General features: G+C 54.7%; 1 protein-coding gene across 1 annotated transcript in view; it reads right to left on the minus strand.

Moving 5' to 3' along the window:
* PRKAA1 (protein kinase AMP-activated catalytic subunit alpha 1) overlaps positions 1-8,312 on the minus strand; it is a 29,171-nt gene extending 20,859 nt beyond the window's left edge. The window contains 1 exon segment of the mRNA XM_075328808.1: positions 8,149-8,312. Coding sequence (XP_075184923.1) covers positions 8,149-8,248 — 100 coding nt within the window. The 5' untranslated portion in view covers positions 8,249-8,312.
* Between the last annotated feature and the right edge of the window lie 10,778 nt (positions 8,313-19,090).

A 19,090-nucleotide genomic window follows, 5' to 3' on the forward strand; every position in this document is an offset into this window, starting at 1 on the left:
GTCAGACTGTGGAATGCGACCACAAGAGGTAGTAATGGCAGATACTATAACAGCTTTTATATCAGGGCTGGAGGATTTCCTCACTACACAACATTGTTGGTTATAATAATTTAGTGACTAAATATATAATAGATGGAGGGAGGGTGAACTAGATGGACAGGGCTTTTTTTCAACCTCTGAGCACTAGTAAGAATAACCCAATGTGGAAAAGCCCTTTAAATTCATTCATTTTAATGGTCAAATGGTAGTTGAGGGCGGGGGGGGGGCTAAAATATGATCCTGCACTTTAATTGTGGGTCTGATCTGGAGGAACCACAGTAAACAGGGAGCGGAGCAGATTGTGGCAGAAACATCACATTTTGTAGTCTAGTCCAGTGGGCGGGGTGAATCAGTGATTGACAGCCAGTCCCACCTGCTGTATGAATGGGCATGTCATCACTGATTGGGACCGCCCACTGGACTAGCCCAGAATGAGCAGAGGTTCCTTGCTGTTATTTTCTGGGAGTTGTCTGGTATCAGGACATGTACAGGGCGTGGGGTGTGTGCACGGTACATAGGGGTAAGAGCTGAAAACTGCAGGGAGATTAGACACCACGAATGTGTCACTGTCCCATCAACCTTGCCTGGCCATTATATCACAAAAAATTAAACAATTAATGTGTCATAGTAGACGCTGGTCCTCCAGCCCATGGTGGGGGAGGGGAAGTTTTATATTCTCCATATTGGGAGAAGTGTGACCTAACTACCTGGTGTCTGTAGTAGTCCAGTGGGCGGTCCTAGTAGTGACTGACCGCCGTCTCTGCATGCACAGACCTACAGGGAACTCTGTCAATCATAGATTAGAGCCGCCCACCGGACTCCGATCTACAGACACTAAGGATCCTGATGAATAAAATGCAAGTTACAGAGACTTTTCCCTGCAAAAATGGTCTAATCGATCCAACTGCCGGCAGATCAGACGCCCAACTGCCGGCAGATCAGACGCCCAACTGCCGGCAGATCAGACGCCCAACTGCCGGCAGATCAGACGCCCAACTGCCGGCAGATCAGACGCCCAACTGCCGGCAGATCAGACGCCCAACTGCCGGCAGATCAGACGCCCAACTGCCGGCAGATCAGACGCCCAACTGCCGGCAGATCAGACGCCCAACTGCCGGCAGATCAGACGCCCAACTGCCGGCAGATCAGACGCCCAACTGCCGGCAGATCAGACGCCCAACTGCCGGCAGATCAGACGCCCAACTGCCGGCAGATCAGACGCCCAACTGCCGGCAGATCAGACGCCCAACTGCCGGCAGATCAGACGCCCAACTGCCGGCAGATCAGACGCCCAACTGCCGGCAGATCAGACGCCCAACTGCCGGCAGATCAGACGCCCAACTGCCGGCAGATCAGACGCCCAACTGCCGGCAGATCAGACGCCCAACTGCCGGCAGATCAGACGCCCAACTGCCGGCAGATCAGACGCCCAACTGCCGGCAGATCAGACGCCCAACTGCCGGCAGATCAGACGCCCAACTGCCGGCAGATCAGACGCCCAACTGCCGGCAGATCAGACGCCCAACTGCCGGCAGATCAGACGCCCAACTGCCGGCAGATCAGACGCCCAACTGCCGGCAGATCAGACGCCCAACTGCCGGCAGATCAGACGCCCAACTGCCGGCAGATCAGACGCCCAACTGCCGGCAGATCAGACGCCCAACTGCCGGCAGATCAGACGCCCAACTGCCGGCAGATCAGACGCCCAACTGCCGGCAGATCAGACGCCCAACTGCCGGCAGATCAGACGCCCAACTGCCGGCAGATCAGACGCCCAACTGCCGGCAGATCAGACGCCCAACTGCCGGCAGATCAGACGCCCAACTGCCGGCAGATCAGACGCCCAACTGCCGGCAGATCAGACGCCCAACTGCCGGCAGATCAGACGCCCAACTGCCGGCAGATCAGACGCCGTACTGCCGGCAGATCAGACGCCGTACTGCCGGCAGATCAGACGCCGTACTGCCGGCAGATCAGACGCCGTACTGCCGGCAGATCAGACGCCGTACTGCCGGCAGATCAGACGCCGTACTGCCGGCAGATCAGACGCCGTACTGCCGGCAGATCAGACGCCGTACTGCCGGCAGATCAGACGCCCGTCTCAACACTGTCCCTTTAAGCAGGTCCAAAAGTCTCCAAAGGACAGAACAAAACGAAAAACATTTATAGGAGAGAAATCTGCACAACAAAGCCAAAAATAAATCTCAAAATCCAGCGACAAATTTATACATTTTAAGTAAATTGTAAGAAACTTTATGGTAAAAGGAACGTGGACGGAGAAATAGCGGGGTCTCCTGGAAGCAGAGAGCAGAAGATATAAAGGCTCATCAGTGGGAGGAAGCCGCTCTGTCATCTTGGTCTGAGATGGCCGCTCTCCGGCCGACCTGCTCTGTACACACCAATATGGCAGCCACAGAAAACACCTAACCAGATCACAGCGAGACCCTCCATCCCTACCAAGGGGGCTCATGGCTTGTTCCGAGCCCCAGGAATCTCAGCGCAGGAAGTAGCTAACTGCTAGAAGCATCAAGAACCGGGATGTCCAACACAAATGAACAGAGGGCCAAATCTAAAAACTTAAACATGAAAAAAAATCGCGGCCCTCCATACAGAATACGCGGGCCCCACGCGGCCCTCCATACAGAATACGCGGGCCCCACGCGGCCCTCCATACAGAATACGCGGGCCCCACGCGGCCCTCCATACAGAATACGCGGGCCCCACGCGGCCCTCCATACAGAATACGCGGGCCCCACGCGGCCCTCCATACAGAATACGCGGGCCCCACGCGGCCCTCCATACAGAATACGCGGGCCCCACGCGGCCCTCCATACAGAATACGCGGGCCCCACGCGGCCCTCCATACAGAATACGCGGGCCCCACGCGGCCCTCCATACAGAATACGCGGGCCCCACGCGGCCCTCCATACAGAATACGCGGGCCCCACGCGGCCCTCCATACAGAATACGCGGGCCCCACGCGGCCCTCCATACAGAATACGCGGGCCCCACGCGGCCCTCCATACAGAATACGCGGGCCCCACGCGGCCCTCCATACAGAATACGCGGGCCCCACGCGGCCCTCCATACAGAATACATGGGCCCCACGCGGCCCTCCATACAGAATACATGGGCAGTCTACACCTCCTGCAGGCGCCATCCCCGCCTCTATCGTGCAGGTGCAGCTCCGATTGCTTCATGGATCTATACAGACAGTGATAAGGAGTCCAGGACACAAGGTCACCAACAATAAAGCCACAAGCATTAACTCTATAAGCTCCAGGCAATTGCAAGACTTAAGGGGTTTTATTTTAAAAAATAAAAAATTTAGTAAATTAATTCTTTATTACAATGAGAAAACAGGATAAAATTGCAGAAGGAGCAGAGCGGCTTTCCTGTGCACACAACTAGTGGATCACACTAGATCCAGCCTGAACAAGGACAGACTGGATCCTGCCTCAGGCCGAAGACGTATGGAAGGTGTAGGAATGTCTCGGGGTTAATGTTTCAGGAAGGCGGCTGCCTCCAGTCCTCACACATTTATGATGTCTTCTCAAGGGGAACCTGCTGAAGGTGAATGGAGCGGGCCCGGCCGCCCCACAGGACAGAGCGAGCGAGCGGCCCGGCCGCCCCACAGGACAGAGCGAGCGAGCGGCCCGGCCGCCCCACAGGACAGAGCGAGCGAGCGGCCCGGCCGCCCCACAGGACAGAGCGAGCGAGCGGCCCGGCCGCCCCACAGGACAGAGCGAGCGAGCGGCCCGGCCGCCCCACAGGACAGAGCGAGCGAGCGGCCCGGCCGCCCCACAGGACAGAGCGAGCGAGCGGCCCGGCCGCCCCACAGGACAGAGCGAGCGAGCGGCCCGGCCGCCCCACAGGACAGAGCGAGCGAGCGGCCCGGCCGCCCCACAGGACAGAGCGAGCGAGCGGCCCGGCCGCCCCACAGGACAGAGCGAGCGAGCGGCCCGGCCGCCCCACAGGACAGAGCGAGCGAGCGGCCCGGCCGCCCCACAGGACAGAGCGAGCGAGCGGCCCGGCCGCCCCACAGGACAGAGCGAGCGAGCGGCCCGGCCGCCCCACAGGACAGAGCGAGCGAGCGGCCCGGCCGCCCCACAGGACAGAGCGAGCGAGCGGCCCGGCCGCCCCACAGGACAGAGCGAGCGAGCGGCCCGGCCGCCCCACAGGACAGAGCGAGCGAGCGGCCCGGCCGCCCCACAGGACAGAGCGAGCGAGCGGCCCGGCCGCCCCACAGGACAGAGCGAGCGAGCGGCCCGGCCGCCCCACAGGACAGAGCGAGCGAGGGCCCGGCCGCCCCACAGGACAGAGCGAGCGAGGACCCGGCCGCCCCACAGGACAGAGCGAGCGAGGACCCGGCCGCCCCACAGGACAGAGCGCGAGCGAGGGCAGCCCAGATGAAGCCATAGAGACCTATGAGGTGACATAATGACTGAGGAGAGGAAGCCGTAGAGTCCTACGACACAGCCCAACGACATACCGCAATGACCGCAGAAACCTATGAGACAGTGCAAAGATGGCTGAAAGGAAGCCATAGAGACCTACAATGCAACATAATGGCGGCTTATAAAGCCGTAGAGACCTACTAAATGGTGGAATGACGGCTGACCGGAGTCCATAGAGACTAATGACGCGGTGTAGTGACGGCCATTGCGATGCGCCCACCTCCTGCTGATCCGGACCCCGCAGCTCTGCCGTCTGATTCTGTAGCACATGAAGCTTTGGTAGTTGGCAGGTTCAGGGTGTAAAAAGTTGGTGCAGCAGCATGGCCGCCATCAGATCATACTACAGCAAGGAGCCTCATCCACCAGCAATCAGGACCCCAAAACAGACCAGAGGCCGATGAGAGCCCCAGCAGTGATCCTGGCACCACCAGTGTCAGCCGGGGCAGATAGACGCGCCTGTGCCCTCCCCTCCCCCACAGTCCTCCAGGCCATCTTTCAATCATCGCCTTTTTGTGCTCTGGCATTTGGGCAGGAAATAAAGGCCGCGCTGCGGGAAGTCTCCATCCTTCTGACCGCAGCGAAGACAAGTGGCTCCAGCAGCAGCTTATTCCCATCACCCTAGACAACATGGACGCTCGGCTGAACTGAGCATGCATGTGTATTACAGGGAACACGATGGGCAAACGCAACGAGCAGTCAGCCACGATCAAGGATAGAATATGATGGAGGAGTCATCCTCAAAAGCCGGGAGAGGGATTTATTAGCGTTTTCCCTGTTCGGAGGCGAGCGGCAATAATCAGGAGAATCCGGGGCAGCGGGGAGAGATCTGCCGATCAGTTATCGGCTGCAGCGGGGAGAGATCTGTCACTAGGAAAAAGGGAAACGGCACAAAGCGGACAAGCGGCACAACGTGACCCTACACCAGAAACCGGCACAAAGCTGACGAGCGGCACAACGTGACCCTACACCAGAAACCGGCACAAAGCTGACGAGCGGCACAACGTGACCCTACACCAGAAACCGGCACAAAGCTGACGAGCGGCACAACGTGACCCTACACCAGAAACCGGCACAAAGCTGACGAGCGGCACAACGTGACCCTACACCAGAAACCGGCACAAAGCTGACGAGCGGCACAACATGATCCTACACCAGAAATCGGCACAAAGCGGACGAGCGGCACAGCGTGACCCTATACCAGAAACCGGCACAAAGCGGACGAGCGGCACAACGTGACCCTACACCAGAAACCGGCACAAAGCTGACGAGCGGCACAGCGTGACCCTACACCAGAAACCGGCACAAAGCGGACGAGCGGCACAACGTGACCCTACACCAGAAACCAGCACAAAGATGACGAGCGGCACAGCGTGACCCTACACCAGAACCCGGCACAAAGCTGACGAGCGGCACAGCGTGACCCTACACCAGAACCCGGCACAAAGCTGACGAGCGGCACAGCGTGACCCTACACCAGAAACCGGCACAAAGCGGACAAGTGACCCTGCACCAGAAACCTGACAAAGGGAACAAGGCTAATAGAAGCCTCCCAGCTCAGTGATCGGCTGCAGCGGCACCGAGGACATCAGAGGCAGGAGGGGTTTTGTTTTTTTTCCTCAAATCAGTGAATTTAAAAGCCGATTTTTTTTGCAGTTGGGTTACTGCAGTTTTTGCAGGTTTTTATTTCTTCGACTGATAAAGGGTCATCTAGTTCTGTGCGACCCCCCCGGCCTAATACAGGTCATGTGTATCCTCGCCCCGCAGCGCTGCTAGAGGTGATTGACAGGAGAAATATGCCGGGCCAGTCTGCTCCCCGTCTGGAACCTCCGGGATGTCAGAGCATTTCTGAGATTATACCTGGATGCAATCATGCACAAGTCACCGTGTACCCCAGCCATAGGGCACGACGTGCCCCATATTGGTAGGGGGTACAATGACGGTGGGGGGGGGGGGCAGAATCAGTCTGGAGACACTAGGTTCAGCCTTTTTTTCATTACATGTGAAGGAGGCTGAGGATCCTCATCCTGTTCTTAGCTCTGACACAGACACAGCACCAAAACCTGTATCGGATACAGAACCAGGGTCTTAAAAGGGACAGCCACAAAAATCAGGAAACCAATGGGAGAAAAGAAAGGCAACACAGGAGGTGACAACCAACATGGCTGCATTTCCTGTTGTAATTATTGCAGAAATAGTGATGAAAGTGACCAGCTCCAGATTTAGAGCCTGTGGCCCCTTAACTGGAGCAGAGCAGAGGGAATTGCAGGAACAGAGCCCTACGAGCCTCTGACCACCAGGAGCCGGGCGGTCAGCGGCGGGGTCTTTCATTTCAGGGATTGGTTCCAGTGGCTACAGATGTGGCTAGTGCACCAGGGTCCTAGAAATAGCAGCGGCCAGGGTGTACGGGGCAGGGCGGGTGCCGACTGTCATACTGCCATGATCTGAGTGCACCGGGCATTACGGTACAGGGCGGGTGCCAGCTGTGTCATACTGCCATGATCTGAGTGTATCGGGCATTACGGTGCAGGGCGGGTGCCAGCTGTGTCATACTGCCATGATCTGAGTGCACCGGGCATTACGGTGCAGGGCGGGTGCCAGCTGTGTCATACTGCCATGATCTGAGTGTAGCGGGCATTACGGTGCACGGCGGATGCCGGCTGTGTCATACTGCTGTGATCTGAGTGCACTGGGCATTACGGTGCAGGGCGGGTGCCGGCTGTGTCATTCTGCCATGATCTGAGTGTATCGGGCATTACAGTACAGGGCGGGTGCCGGCTGTGTCATTCTGCCATGATCTGAGCGCACCGGGCATTACAGTACAGGGCAGGTGCCGGCTGTGTCATACTGCCATGATCTGAGTGCACCGGTCATTACGGGGCGGGGCAGGGCAGGTGCCGGCTGTGTCATACTGCCATGATCTAAGCGCACCGGGCATTACAGTACAGGGCAGGTGCCGGCTGTGTCATACTGCCGTGATCTGAGTGTATCGGGCATTACGGTGCAGGGCGGGTGCCGGCTGTGTCATTCTGCCATGATCTGAGCGCACCGGGCATTACAGTACAGGGCGGGTGCCGGCTGTGTCATTCTGCCATGATCTGAGCGCACCGGGCATTACAGTACAGGGCAGGTGCCGGCTGTGTCATACTGCCATGATCTGAGTGCACCGGTCATTACGGGGCGGGGCAGGGCAGGTGCCGGCTGTGTCATACTGCCATGATCTAAGCGCACCGGGCATTACAGTACAGGGCAGGTGCCGGCTGTGTCATACTGCCATGATCTGAGTGCACCAGTCACTACCATTCATTTCAACTGCAACATCCTTCACTCTGGACACCCATCACTTTCCCAGTGATGACATCACAGGGTGTCAAGGAGTTGCCATGGCAGCCAAGGCCCCATATAGCACAATGACATGACAGGTCACAGACAGTGATGCCTTCAGGTGACAAATGACATCAGACTGAAGTCCGGGCCAATAAGGACGGCCGGTCTATGGTGGGCGTACAGCGCCACAATGGCATCATTCAATATGGCCACCCCCACAGCGGACAGAGGTAATAAGCCAGTGACAGAAGGTGCACAGCCAGCGCCGGTCATTACAAGTTCTCCCCTCCCCCTCCGTCACCTCCTCACCCCCCGCCCACAGCCTCACCCTTCACTTTGCCGAACGTGCCGACCCCCAGCGTGTCCCCCAGGATGTAGTGGCCGATCTTCACCCGGCTATCGTGATGCTTCGGTTTATCGGCCGCCATCTTCAGCGAGGAACTGCGCGCGCTCCCGGCGACTGAGAGGCCGCGGCGTCGAGGGCAGGGAACGAGGCGGAGCCAGGGACGAGCGTACAGGGGCGGGGCTACAGGGACGCAAACGTTATTTATCGTACGCACGGAGAGGTGCTGATTGGATGATGAAGAGAGGAGGGCGGGGCTAGCGGAGGTTCCCGGTAAAGCTAACGTGAGGTGATTGGATGATTAGGACATATGGGCGGGGTTAGCGGTGTTTCCTGGTAAACAAACGTCAGTTCTGTGCGGTGTGAGGCGCAGTGAGGAGCGGGCAGCGCGCGGGCTCTCTCCGGCCTCTCTCCGGCCTCAGCTGGAGGCCGCCGGCCCTGCTCACATCCGCTCCCTGCTGGTATCGCGTATATACAGATGTATATAGCGCATATGCCGTATGGGGGGGCTCAGCCCCTGCCCTGAGTCCATAGATGGGGAATGTCAAAGAGAGGTTAACCCCTTAGATGCCAATAGCGCCCGCAGCACGTGAGGTTTTGCAGAGGAGGGGGCTGGCTGGAGAGGTGTGGCAATTGGAGGATACGTGATCACCCCTCTATTCAATTTTATGACCCGTGCAGAGAACACGTGATAAAAGGGGACACAAGACCCTGGACCTCCCATTAGTCACACAATACATGCTCCTTCTTCAGGTCCCATTTCATCAGGAGCCACCTGCGCCTTGTTCTTTCTTCAGGTCCCATTTCATCAGGAGCCATCTGCGCCTTGTTCTTTCCTCAGGTCCCATTTCATCAGGAGCCACCTGCACCTTGTTCTTTCCTCAGTTCCCATTTCATCAGGAGCCACCTGCACTTGGTTCCTTCCTCAGATCACATTTCATCAGGAGCCACCTGCACTTGGTTCTTTCCTCAGATCACATTTCATCAGGAGCCACCTGCACTTGGTTCCTTCCTCAGGTCCCATTTCATCAGGAGCCACCTGCACCTGGTTCCCTCCTCAGGTCCCATTTCATCAGGAGCCACCTGCGCCTTGTTCTTTCTTCAGGTCCCATTTCATCAGGAGCCATCTGCGCCTTGTTCTTTCCTCAGGTCCCATTTCATCAGGAGCCACCTGCACCTGATTCCTTCCTCAGGTCCCATTTCATCAGGAACCACCTGCACTTGGTTCCTTCCTCAGGTCCCATTTCATCAGGAGCCACCTGCACTTGGTTCTTTCCTCAGATCACATTTCATCAGGAGCCACCTGCACTTGGTTCTTTCCTCAGATCACATTTCATCAGGAGCCACCTGCACTTGGTTCCTTCCTCAGGTCCCATTTCACATTTCATCAGGAGCCACCTGCACCTGGTTCCTTCCTCAGGTCCTATTTCATCAGGAGCCACCTGCGCCTTGTTCTTTCTTCAGGTCCCATTTCATCAGGAGCCACCTGCACTTGGTTCCTTCCTCAGGTCCCATTTCATCAGGAGCCACCTGCACCTGGTTCCTTCCTCAGGTCCCATTTCATCAGGAGCCACCTGCGCCTTGTTCTTTCCTCAGGTCCCATTTCATCAGGAGCCACCTGCACTTGGTTCCTTCCTCAGGTCCCATTTCATCAGGAGCCACCTGCACCTGGTTCCTTCCTCAGGTCCCATTTCATCAGGAGCCACCTGCGCCTTGTTCTTTCCTCAGGTCCTATTTCATCAGGAGCCACCTGCGCCTTGTTCTTTCTTCAGGTCCCATTTCATCAGGAGCCACCTGCACTTGGTTCCTTCCTCAGGTCCCATTTCATCAGGAGCCACCTGCACCTGGTTCCTTCCTCAGGTCCCATTTCATCAGGAGCCACCTGCGCCTTGTTCTTTCCTCAGGTCCCATTTCATCAGGAGCCACCTGCACTTGGTTCCTTCCTCAGGTCCCATTTCATCAGGAGCCACCTGCACCTGGTTCCGTCCTCAGGTCCCATTTCATCAGGAGCCACCTGCACTTGGTTCCTTCCTCAGGTCCCATTTCATCAGGAGCCACCTGCACCTGGTTCCTTCCTCAGGTCCCATTTCATCAGGAGCCACCTGCGCCTTGTTCTTTCTTCAGGTCCCATTTCATCAGGAGCCATCTGCGCCTTGTTCTTTCCTCAGGTCCCATTTCATCAGGAGCCACCTGCACCTGATTCCTTCCTCAGGTCCCATTTCATCAGGAACCACCTGCACTTGGTTCCTTCCTCAGGTCCCATTTCATCAGGAGCCACCTGCACCTGGTTCCTTCCTCAGGTCCCATTTCATCAGGAGCCACCTGCACTTGGTTCCTTCCTCAGGTCCCATTTCATCAGGAGCCACCTGCACCTGGTTCCGTCCTCAGGGCCCATTTCATCAGGAGCCACCTGTACTTGGTTCCTTCCTCAAGTCCCATTTCATCAGGAGCCACCTGCACCTGGTTCCTTCCTTAGGTCCCATTTCATCAGGAGCCACCTGCACTTTGTTCCTTCCTCAGGTCCCATTTCATCAGGAGCCACCTGCACCTGGTTCCTTCCTTAGGTCCCATTTCATCAGGAGCCACCTGCACCTGGTTCCATCCTCAGGTCCCATTTCATCAGGAGCCACCTGCACCTGGTTCCTTCCTCAGGTCCCGTTTCATAAGGCGCCACCTGCGCCTTGTTCTTTTCTGCGGTCCCATTTGATCACACTTCACCAGAGCCTGGTTCTTTTTTCGTATTATCACACTCCACCTGCGTCTTGTTCCTTCCACACGTCTCATTTCATCAGGAGCTACCTGCACCTGGTTCCTTCCTCAAGTCCCAATTGATCAGGAGCCACCTGCGCCTGCTAGCTTCCTCAGGTCCCGTTTCATAAGGAGCCACCTGCGCCTTGTTCTTTTCTGCAGTCTCATTTGATCAAAGAGCCTGGTTCCTTTCTCCTATTATCACATTCCACCTGCGTATTGTTCCTTCCTTAGGTCTTATTTCATCAGGAGCCACCTGCAACTGGTTCCTTCCTCAGGTCCTATCTCATCAGGAGCCCTCTGCGCTTGGTTCCTTCCGCAAGTCCCATTTGATCAGGAACCACCTCGCCTGCTACCTTCCTCAGGTCCCGTTTCATAAGGAGCCACCTGCACCTGGTTCCTTCTTTAGGTCCATTTTCATCAAGAACCACCTGCGCTTGGTTCCTTCCTCAGGTCCCATTCAATCACACTCCATCTGAACCTGGTTCCTTACTCAGTTCCCGTTTGATCACGCACCACTGAGCCTGATTCCTTCCTGAGATCCCGTTTGATCAGGAGCAGCCAGATCTGGTTGCTTCTTCAGATCCCATTTCATCAGAAGCCACCTATGCCTGATTCCTTCCTCATGCCCCGCTTCATCAGGAGCCAACTGTGAATAGTTCCTTCCTCAAGTCCCATGTGATCACACACCACCTACACCTGCTTCCTTCCTCTGGTCGCATATGTAACGCAGGTGCCGGCACCTGGGCACTGTCCTGCCCCCCTCCCCTGGGGGGGACGCCAGCACACCTATTCTCACAACCTCTCAGCGGTGACTGATTCGTCCATAGTCCCTGCCACCGGCTCCCAGGGCCTGCGCGTCCCGCTCATTCCTCCTGGGAGCACAGTTAGGGCGCGCACGCTCCTATTCTTAAAGAGTCAGTGGGTCCTAATTCTGAAGTGCCTCTCAGCCTATGTCTGAGAGGCACTAGGTATTTAAGGCACCTTCTTCTCATGGTAGGTGCCTGGGCAATGTGGCCTATACCTTGCTTGTTGTCAGGTCCTTTCTGCTGCTGCTTTATTGCTATGTACTGTATTGCTAACACCCATCTGTGGGTGCCTGCCTGGGAGTAATCCTAGACTCTGATCTCTTTCAAGCCACACATCCAAGCCCTCTTCACCTCCTGCTGCCTCCAACTCAAAAATATTTCCCGGATCCGTACATTCCTTTCCCAAGAAGCTGCAAAAACCCTAGTACATGCCCTTATTATCTCCCGCCTGAATTATTGCAACCTCCTGCTCTGTGGCCTCCCTTCTAACGGTCTCGCACCCCTACAATCTATTTTAAACTATGCTGCCTGGCTAATTCACCTCTCCCCCCGTTATTCCCCGACCTCTCCTCTCTGCCAATCCCTTCACTGGCTTCCCATTGCCCAACGACTCCAGTTCAAAACCCTAACCATGACCTACAAAGCCATCCACAACCTGTCTCCTGCCTACATCTCTGACCTAAACTCCCGGTACTTACCTGCACGTAACCTCAGATCCTCACAAGATCTCCTTCTCTGCTCCCCTCTCATCTCCTCTTCCTACAATCACATCCCAGATTTCTCCCGTGCCTCCCCCATACTCTGGAACGCTCTGCCACAACATTTCAGACTCTCGTCTACCTTGACAAGCTTCAAAAGGAACCTGAAGACCCATCTCTTCCGACAAGCCTACAACCTGCCGTAACCCTCAGTCTGATACAGCGCCGCACTATTAGCTCTACCCTAACCTACCGTATCCTCACCTATCCCTGTAGACTGTGAGCCCTCGCGGGCAGGGTCCTCTCTCCTCCTGTACCTGTCTGTGTCTTGTATTGTTTACGATTATTGTACTTGTCCTTATTATGTATACCCCTTTCACATGTAAAGCGCCATGGAAATGATGGCGCTATAATAATAAATACCGTAATAATAATAATCTGTGTTCCAGTACCTGATGTATCCACTGCTGCACCCATTCATACCAGCTATACCTGCCTTACCCACTGCTGCATCTAACCTTACAATCTGCATCTGCTGTACTCATTGCTGCACCAATGCATACCAGCTGCTACCAGGAAGGAGGACAGTGTTACAGGAAGGGACCTAGGAGGGGGAACATTATTACAGGAAGGGGCCCAGGATGGCGGACACTATTACAAGGGGCCCAGCATATGGGACATTATTCCTGGAAGGAGTCAAGATAGGGGACATTATTACAGGAGGCAGGATGGAGGATGTTATTACAGGATGGGGTCATTACTATAGGAAGAGCCCAGTATGAAGGACATTATAGGATGGGCCTAGGATGGCAGACATTACTATGAGATGGGGCCAGGATAGGGGATATTACAAGAAGGGGGCAGGATGGGGGTCATTATTATAGGAAGGGCCCAAGATGGAGGACATTATTTTAGGAAGGGCCCAGGATGGGAAACATTATGAAATGGAGCCAGAATGGGGACATTTTTACAGGATGGGGTCTAGGATGTAGGACATTATTATAGGAAGGAGCACAGGAAGGATGACATTATCACAGGAAGAGGAGTAGGATGGACATTATTACAGAAAGGGGCCAGGATGGAGGACATTATTACAGGCAAAGGACTAGGATGAAGGACATTATTACAGTAAGGGGCCCAGGTAGGAGGACATTATTACAGGAAGAGAAGTAGGATGAGGAACCTTATTACAGGAAGTAGCCAAGGAATGAGGACATTATTACAGAGAGGTGGCCCAGGAAGGAGGACATTATTACAGGGAGGTGGCCCAGAAAGGAGGACATTATTACAGGAAGAGTAGTGGGATGAATGACATTATTATAGAAAGGGGCCCAGGATGGGGAAATTATTACAGGAAGGGGCACAGGATGGAGGACATTATTATAGGAAGGGGCCAGTATGGGAGACATTATTACAGGAAGGCTCCTAGGAGGGGGAGCATTATTACAGGAAGGGGCCCAGGATGGAGGAAATTATTATAGAAAGGGGACAGTATGGGGGACAGTATTACAGGAAGGGGTCAGGATGGAGGGCATTATTACAAGAAGAGGCCAGTATGGGGGACATTATTACAGGAAGGGGCCCATGATGGAGGACATTATTACAGAAAGGGGCCCAGGATGGGGGACGTTATTACAGGAAGGGGCCCAGGATGAATTACATTATTATAGGAAGGGGCCAGGATGGAGGACATTATTATAGGAAGGGGCCAGGATGAAGAACATTATTATAGGAAGGGCCCAGGCTGAAGGACATTATTATAGGAAGGGGCCTAGGATAGAGGACATTATTATAGGAAGGGGCCTAGGATGGAGGACATTATTATAGGAAGGGGCCTGGATGGAGGACATTATTATAGGAAGGGGCCTAGGATGGAGGACATTATTATAGGAAGGGGCCTGGATGGAGGACATTATTATAGGAAGGGGCCTAGGATGGAGGACATTATTATAGTAAGTGAGATAGCAGCTGAAGAGCTTGGTTTCTTCTGGATATTAGTTACCATAATGCTACAGTATGTGCTTGTTATAACAAACACACTTCACATTTTTAAGGGGTCTGCCTCGGCCCCTTAGTTCCAGTGACAGATCTTGGACAACTGTAGCTTCCAGCTTTGTGGGATGTTTGGGGAAGACCCTCTTCTGTTCCCCATAGCTGTGCCCAGTGCACACGCTCCATATAGACATGGGGAGGGAGTATATTTTGCAGACCCTCTTCTGGTTTGGTTGATATAAACATTCCACTCATAGCGATACACCTGGGAATCTTACATCACTGGCGGTGGTCTCACCACGTCTCTATGTTTGGTGTATGCGCACTATTATTGTGTGATTGCATTGCCCTATGTGGGCACTTGTCCATTACCTTGTGGGTCGGGCTTGTATGTCATGTGTTGCTTCTTTGCGGATATCACTCCAATATCGACATATTTTATATTCTTCTATGGCGCATGGTTACATAAGCACAGCCTGTGCCACCTGCATAGAGCCCCTGAGGAAGCCGTGTGCGGCGATACACACCGGGCATCACTCCCACTGCCCCTCTCCAGATATGGAGTCACGTTTTGATGACTATGTCGTTGCTGCATTGAGGCTGACGTCTGCTCCGTTCATTTCCCGTTCTCTCCTTACAGGTTCACACCAGTGTTATTGTGATTGGTCGCTACTTGTAGATTTAGACAGAATTGTATTTAATGTTATTGATTATTGGCCTTTTTAGGTGCATTATGTTGCGAGAACGTTGTTGACCTTGTCCATTACACTGGACCCTAGTGTATTGGTCCATATCCTCCGGTTGGTGTTTTTATCGGACATGTTCTTTATTTTTGGGTGCACGGTTTCTTTTTTTTGCATGTCCCCTCCTTCTTGCTTGGTTCATGCTTCAATGATGGAGGAGTCGGGGGTTTGGTGACCGGACTGCCCTGGTGAGCGCATGTTCTTCGGAGACAAGCTGGTATAGCAGCATTATAGGACCATGTTATAGCCGCACTCACTCATGTTTATGTGTAATTTACCTGCCCCCTAGTGGTGGACACATTTACCACATCACTCACAATACTTACTCTCCATGAGCCGCACACAGATTCCTGATCTCTGAATATTTTTCTTACGAAATCTGGGTCCTTCCAGTGAGAATTGGTGCGGATGAGAAGACTGGAGCTGGACGAAGAATATCGGGAGCAACCTGATCAGACTGCCTGCTGGTGCGGCTTACGTGTAGACCCGGGAATCAGACTGCCTGCTGGTGCGGCTTACGTGTAGACCCGGGAATCAGACTGCCTGCTGGTGCGGCTTACATGCAGACCCAGGAATCAGATTGCCTGCTGGTGCGGCTTACGTGTAGACCCGGGAATCAGACTATCAGACTACCTGCTGGTGCGGCTTACGTGTAGAGCCGGGAATCAGATTGCCTGCTGGTGCGGCTTACGTGTAGAGCCGGGAATCAGATTGCCTGCTGGTGCGGCTTACGTGTAGACCCAGGAATCAGATTGCCTGCTGGTGCGGCTTACATGTAGACCCGGGAATCAGACTGCCTGCTGGTGCGACTTACGTGTATAACCGGGAATCAGATTTCCTGCTGGTGCGGCTTACATGTAGACCCGGGAATCAGACTGCCTGCTGGTGCAGCTTACGTGTAGACCCAGGAATCAGATTGCCTGCTGGTGCGGCTTACGTGTAGACCCGGGAATCAGACTGCCTGCTGGTGCGGCTTACGTGTAGACCCGGGAATCAGACTGCCTGCTGGTGTGGCTTACATGCAGACCCAGGAATCAGATTGCCTGCTGGTGCGGCTTACGTGTAGACCCGGGAATCAGATTGCCTGCTGGTGCGGCTTACGTGTAGACCCGGGAATCAGACTGGGAACCTATATAACAAGAAAAAACAGCATAAAAACAACCTCCACTCAAAAATATTATGTATTGCAAAGTGTGCACAGTACCAACATTCCAAGCTGTACTATTGAAAAAATGAGATTTTTGGCAAAAAATTGCAATTTTTCGAGCTACCCCGCCAACGTCACGGCAAATCTCCTGGGGCAGTCCTAACACTAAAATATTTTTATTTAAAGTGTGCCATGCGGCCTCACATATGCAAAAATAGGACTGCACAGCACGTACCTTGTGCTTTTCAGTCACCGTCTCCATGACTGATTCATGGTTGTGGGCGGGACAGGCCAGAGCACGTGCTGCTTAGAATAAATAGCCAGTGGACGGGGCTGGATGGCAAGTGTGAACAGCCACCAACCGCCAAAAATCAGGACAGATGGAAAAATAAACATGAGGTGCACTGCAAGATGAGAACCAACTGGGAACCTATATAACAAGAAAAAACAGCATAAAAACAACCTCCACTCAAAAATATTATGTATTGCAAAGTGTGCACAGTACCAACATTCCAAGCTGTACTATTGAAAAAATGAGATTTTTGGCAAAAAATTGCAATTTTTCGAGCTACCCCGCCAACGTCACGGCAAATCTCTTGGGGCAGTCCTAACACTAAAATATTTTTATTTAAAGTGTGCCATGCGGCCTCACATATGCAAAAATAGGACTGCACAACCATGAATCAGTCATGGAGACGGTGACTGAAAAGCACAAGGTACGTGCTGTGCAGTCCTATTTTTGCATATGTGAGGCCGCATGGCACACTTTAAATAAAAATATTTTAGTGTTAGGACTGCCCCAAGAGATTTGCCGTGACGTTGCCGGGAATCAGACTGCCTGCTGGTGCGGCTTACGTGTAGACCCGGGAATCGGATTGCCTGCTGGTGCGGCTTACGTGTAGACCCGGGAATCAGACTGCCTGCTGGTGCGGCTTACGTGTAGACCCGGGAATCAGACTACCTGCTGGTGCGGCTTACGTGTAGACCCAGGAATCAGACTGCCTGCTGGTGCAGCTTACGTGTAGACCCGGGAATCAGACTGCCTGCTGGTGCGGCTTACGTGTAGACCCGGGAATCGGATTGCCTGCTGGTGCGGCTTACGTGTAGACCCGGGAATCAGACTGCCTGCTGGTGTGGCTTACATGCAGACCCAGGAATCAGATTGCCTGCTGGTGCGGCTTACGTGTAGAGCCGGGAATCAGATTGCCTGCTGGTGCGGCTTACGTGTAGACCCAGGAATCAGATTGCCTGCTGGTGCGGCTTACGTGTAGACCCGGGAATCAGACTGCCTGCTGGTGCGGCTTACGTGTAGACCCGGGAATCAGACTGCCTGCTGGTGTGGCTTACATGCAGACCCAGGAATCAGATTGCCTGCTGGTGCGGCTTACGTGTAGACCCGGGAATCAGATTGCCTGCTGGTGCGGCTTACGTGTAGACCCGGGAATCAGACTGCCTGCTGGTGCGGCTTACGTGTAGACCCGGGAATCAGACTGCCTGCTGGTGTGGCTTACATGCAGACCCAGGAATCAGATTGCCTGCTGGTGCGGCTTACGTGTAGATCCGGGAATCAGATTGCCTGCTGGTGCGGCTTACGTGTAGACCCGGGAATCAGACTGCCTGCTGGTGCGGCTTACGTGTAGACCCGGGAATCAGACTGCCTGCTGGTGCGGCTTACGTGTAGACCCGGGAATCGGATTGCCTGCTGGTGCGGCTTACGTGTAGACCCGGGAATCAGACTGCCTGCTGGTGCGGCTTACGTGTAGACCCGGGAATCAGACTACCTGCTGGTGCGGCTTACGTGTAGACCCAGGAATCAGACTGCCTGCTGGTGCAGCTTACGTGTAGACCCGGGAATCAGACTGCCTGCTGGTGCGGCTTACGTGTAGACCCGGGAATCGGATTGCCTGCTGGTGCGGCTTACGTGTAGACCCAGGAATCAGATTGCCTGCTGGTGCGGCTTACGTGTAGACCCGGGAATCAGACTGCCTGCTGGTGCGGCTTACGTGTAGACCCGGGAATCAGACTGCCTGCTGGTGTGGCTTACATGCAGACCCAGGAATCAGATTGCCTGCTGGTGCGGCTTACGTGTAGACCCGGGAATCAGATTGCCTGCTGGTGCGGCTTACGTGTAGACCCGGGAATCAGACTGCCTGCTGGTGCGGCTTACGTGTAGACCCGGGAATCAGACTGCCTGCTGGTGCGGCTTACGTGTAGACCCGGGAATCGGATTGCCTGCTGGTGCGGCTTACGTGTAGACCCGGGAATCAGACTGCCTGCTGGTGCGGCTTACGTGTAGACCCGGGAATCAGACTACCTGCTGGTGCGGCTTACGTGTAGACCCAGGAATCAGACTGCCTGCTGGTGCAGCTTACGTGTAGACCCGGGAATCAGACTGCCTGCTGGTGCGGCTTACGTGTAGACCCGGGAATCGGATTGCCTGCTGGTGCGGCTTACGTGTAGACCCGGGAATCAGACTGCCTGCTGGTGTGGCTTACATGCAGACCCAGGAATCAGATTGCCTGCTGGTGCGGCTTACGTGTAGAGCCGGGAATCAGATTGCCTGCTGGTGCGGCTTACGTGTAGACCCAGGAATCAGATTGCCTGCTGGTGCGGCTTACGTGTAGACCCGGGAATCAGACTGCCTGCTGGTGCGGCTTACGTGTAGACCCGGGAATCAGACTGCCTGCTGGTGTGGCTTACATGCAGACCCAGGAATCAGATTGCCTGCTGGTGCGGCTTACGTGTAGACCCGGGAATCAGATTGCCTGCTGGTGCGGCTTACGTGTAGAC

This window comes from Anomaloglossus baeobatrachus, chromosome 1 (genome assembly GCF_048569485.1).
Source record: "Anomaloglossus baeobatrachus isolate aAnoBae1 chromosome 1, aAnoBae1.hap1, whole genome shotgun sequence".
In the NCBI taxonomy this organism is placed as follows: domain Eukaryota; kingdom Metazoa; phylum Chordata; class Amphibia; order Anura; family Aromobatidae; genus Anomaloglossus; species Anomaloglossus baeobatrachus.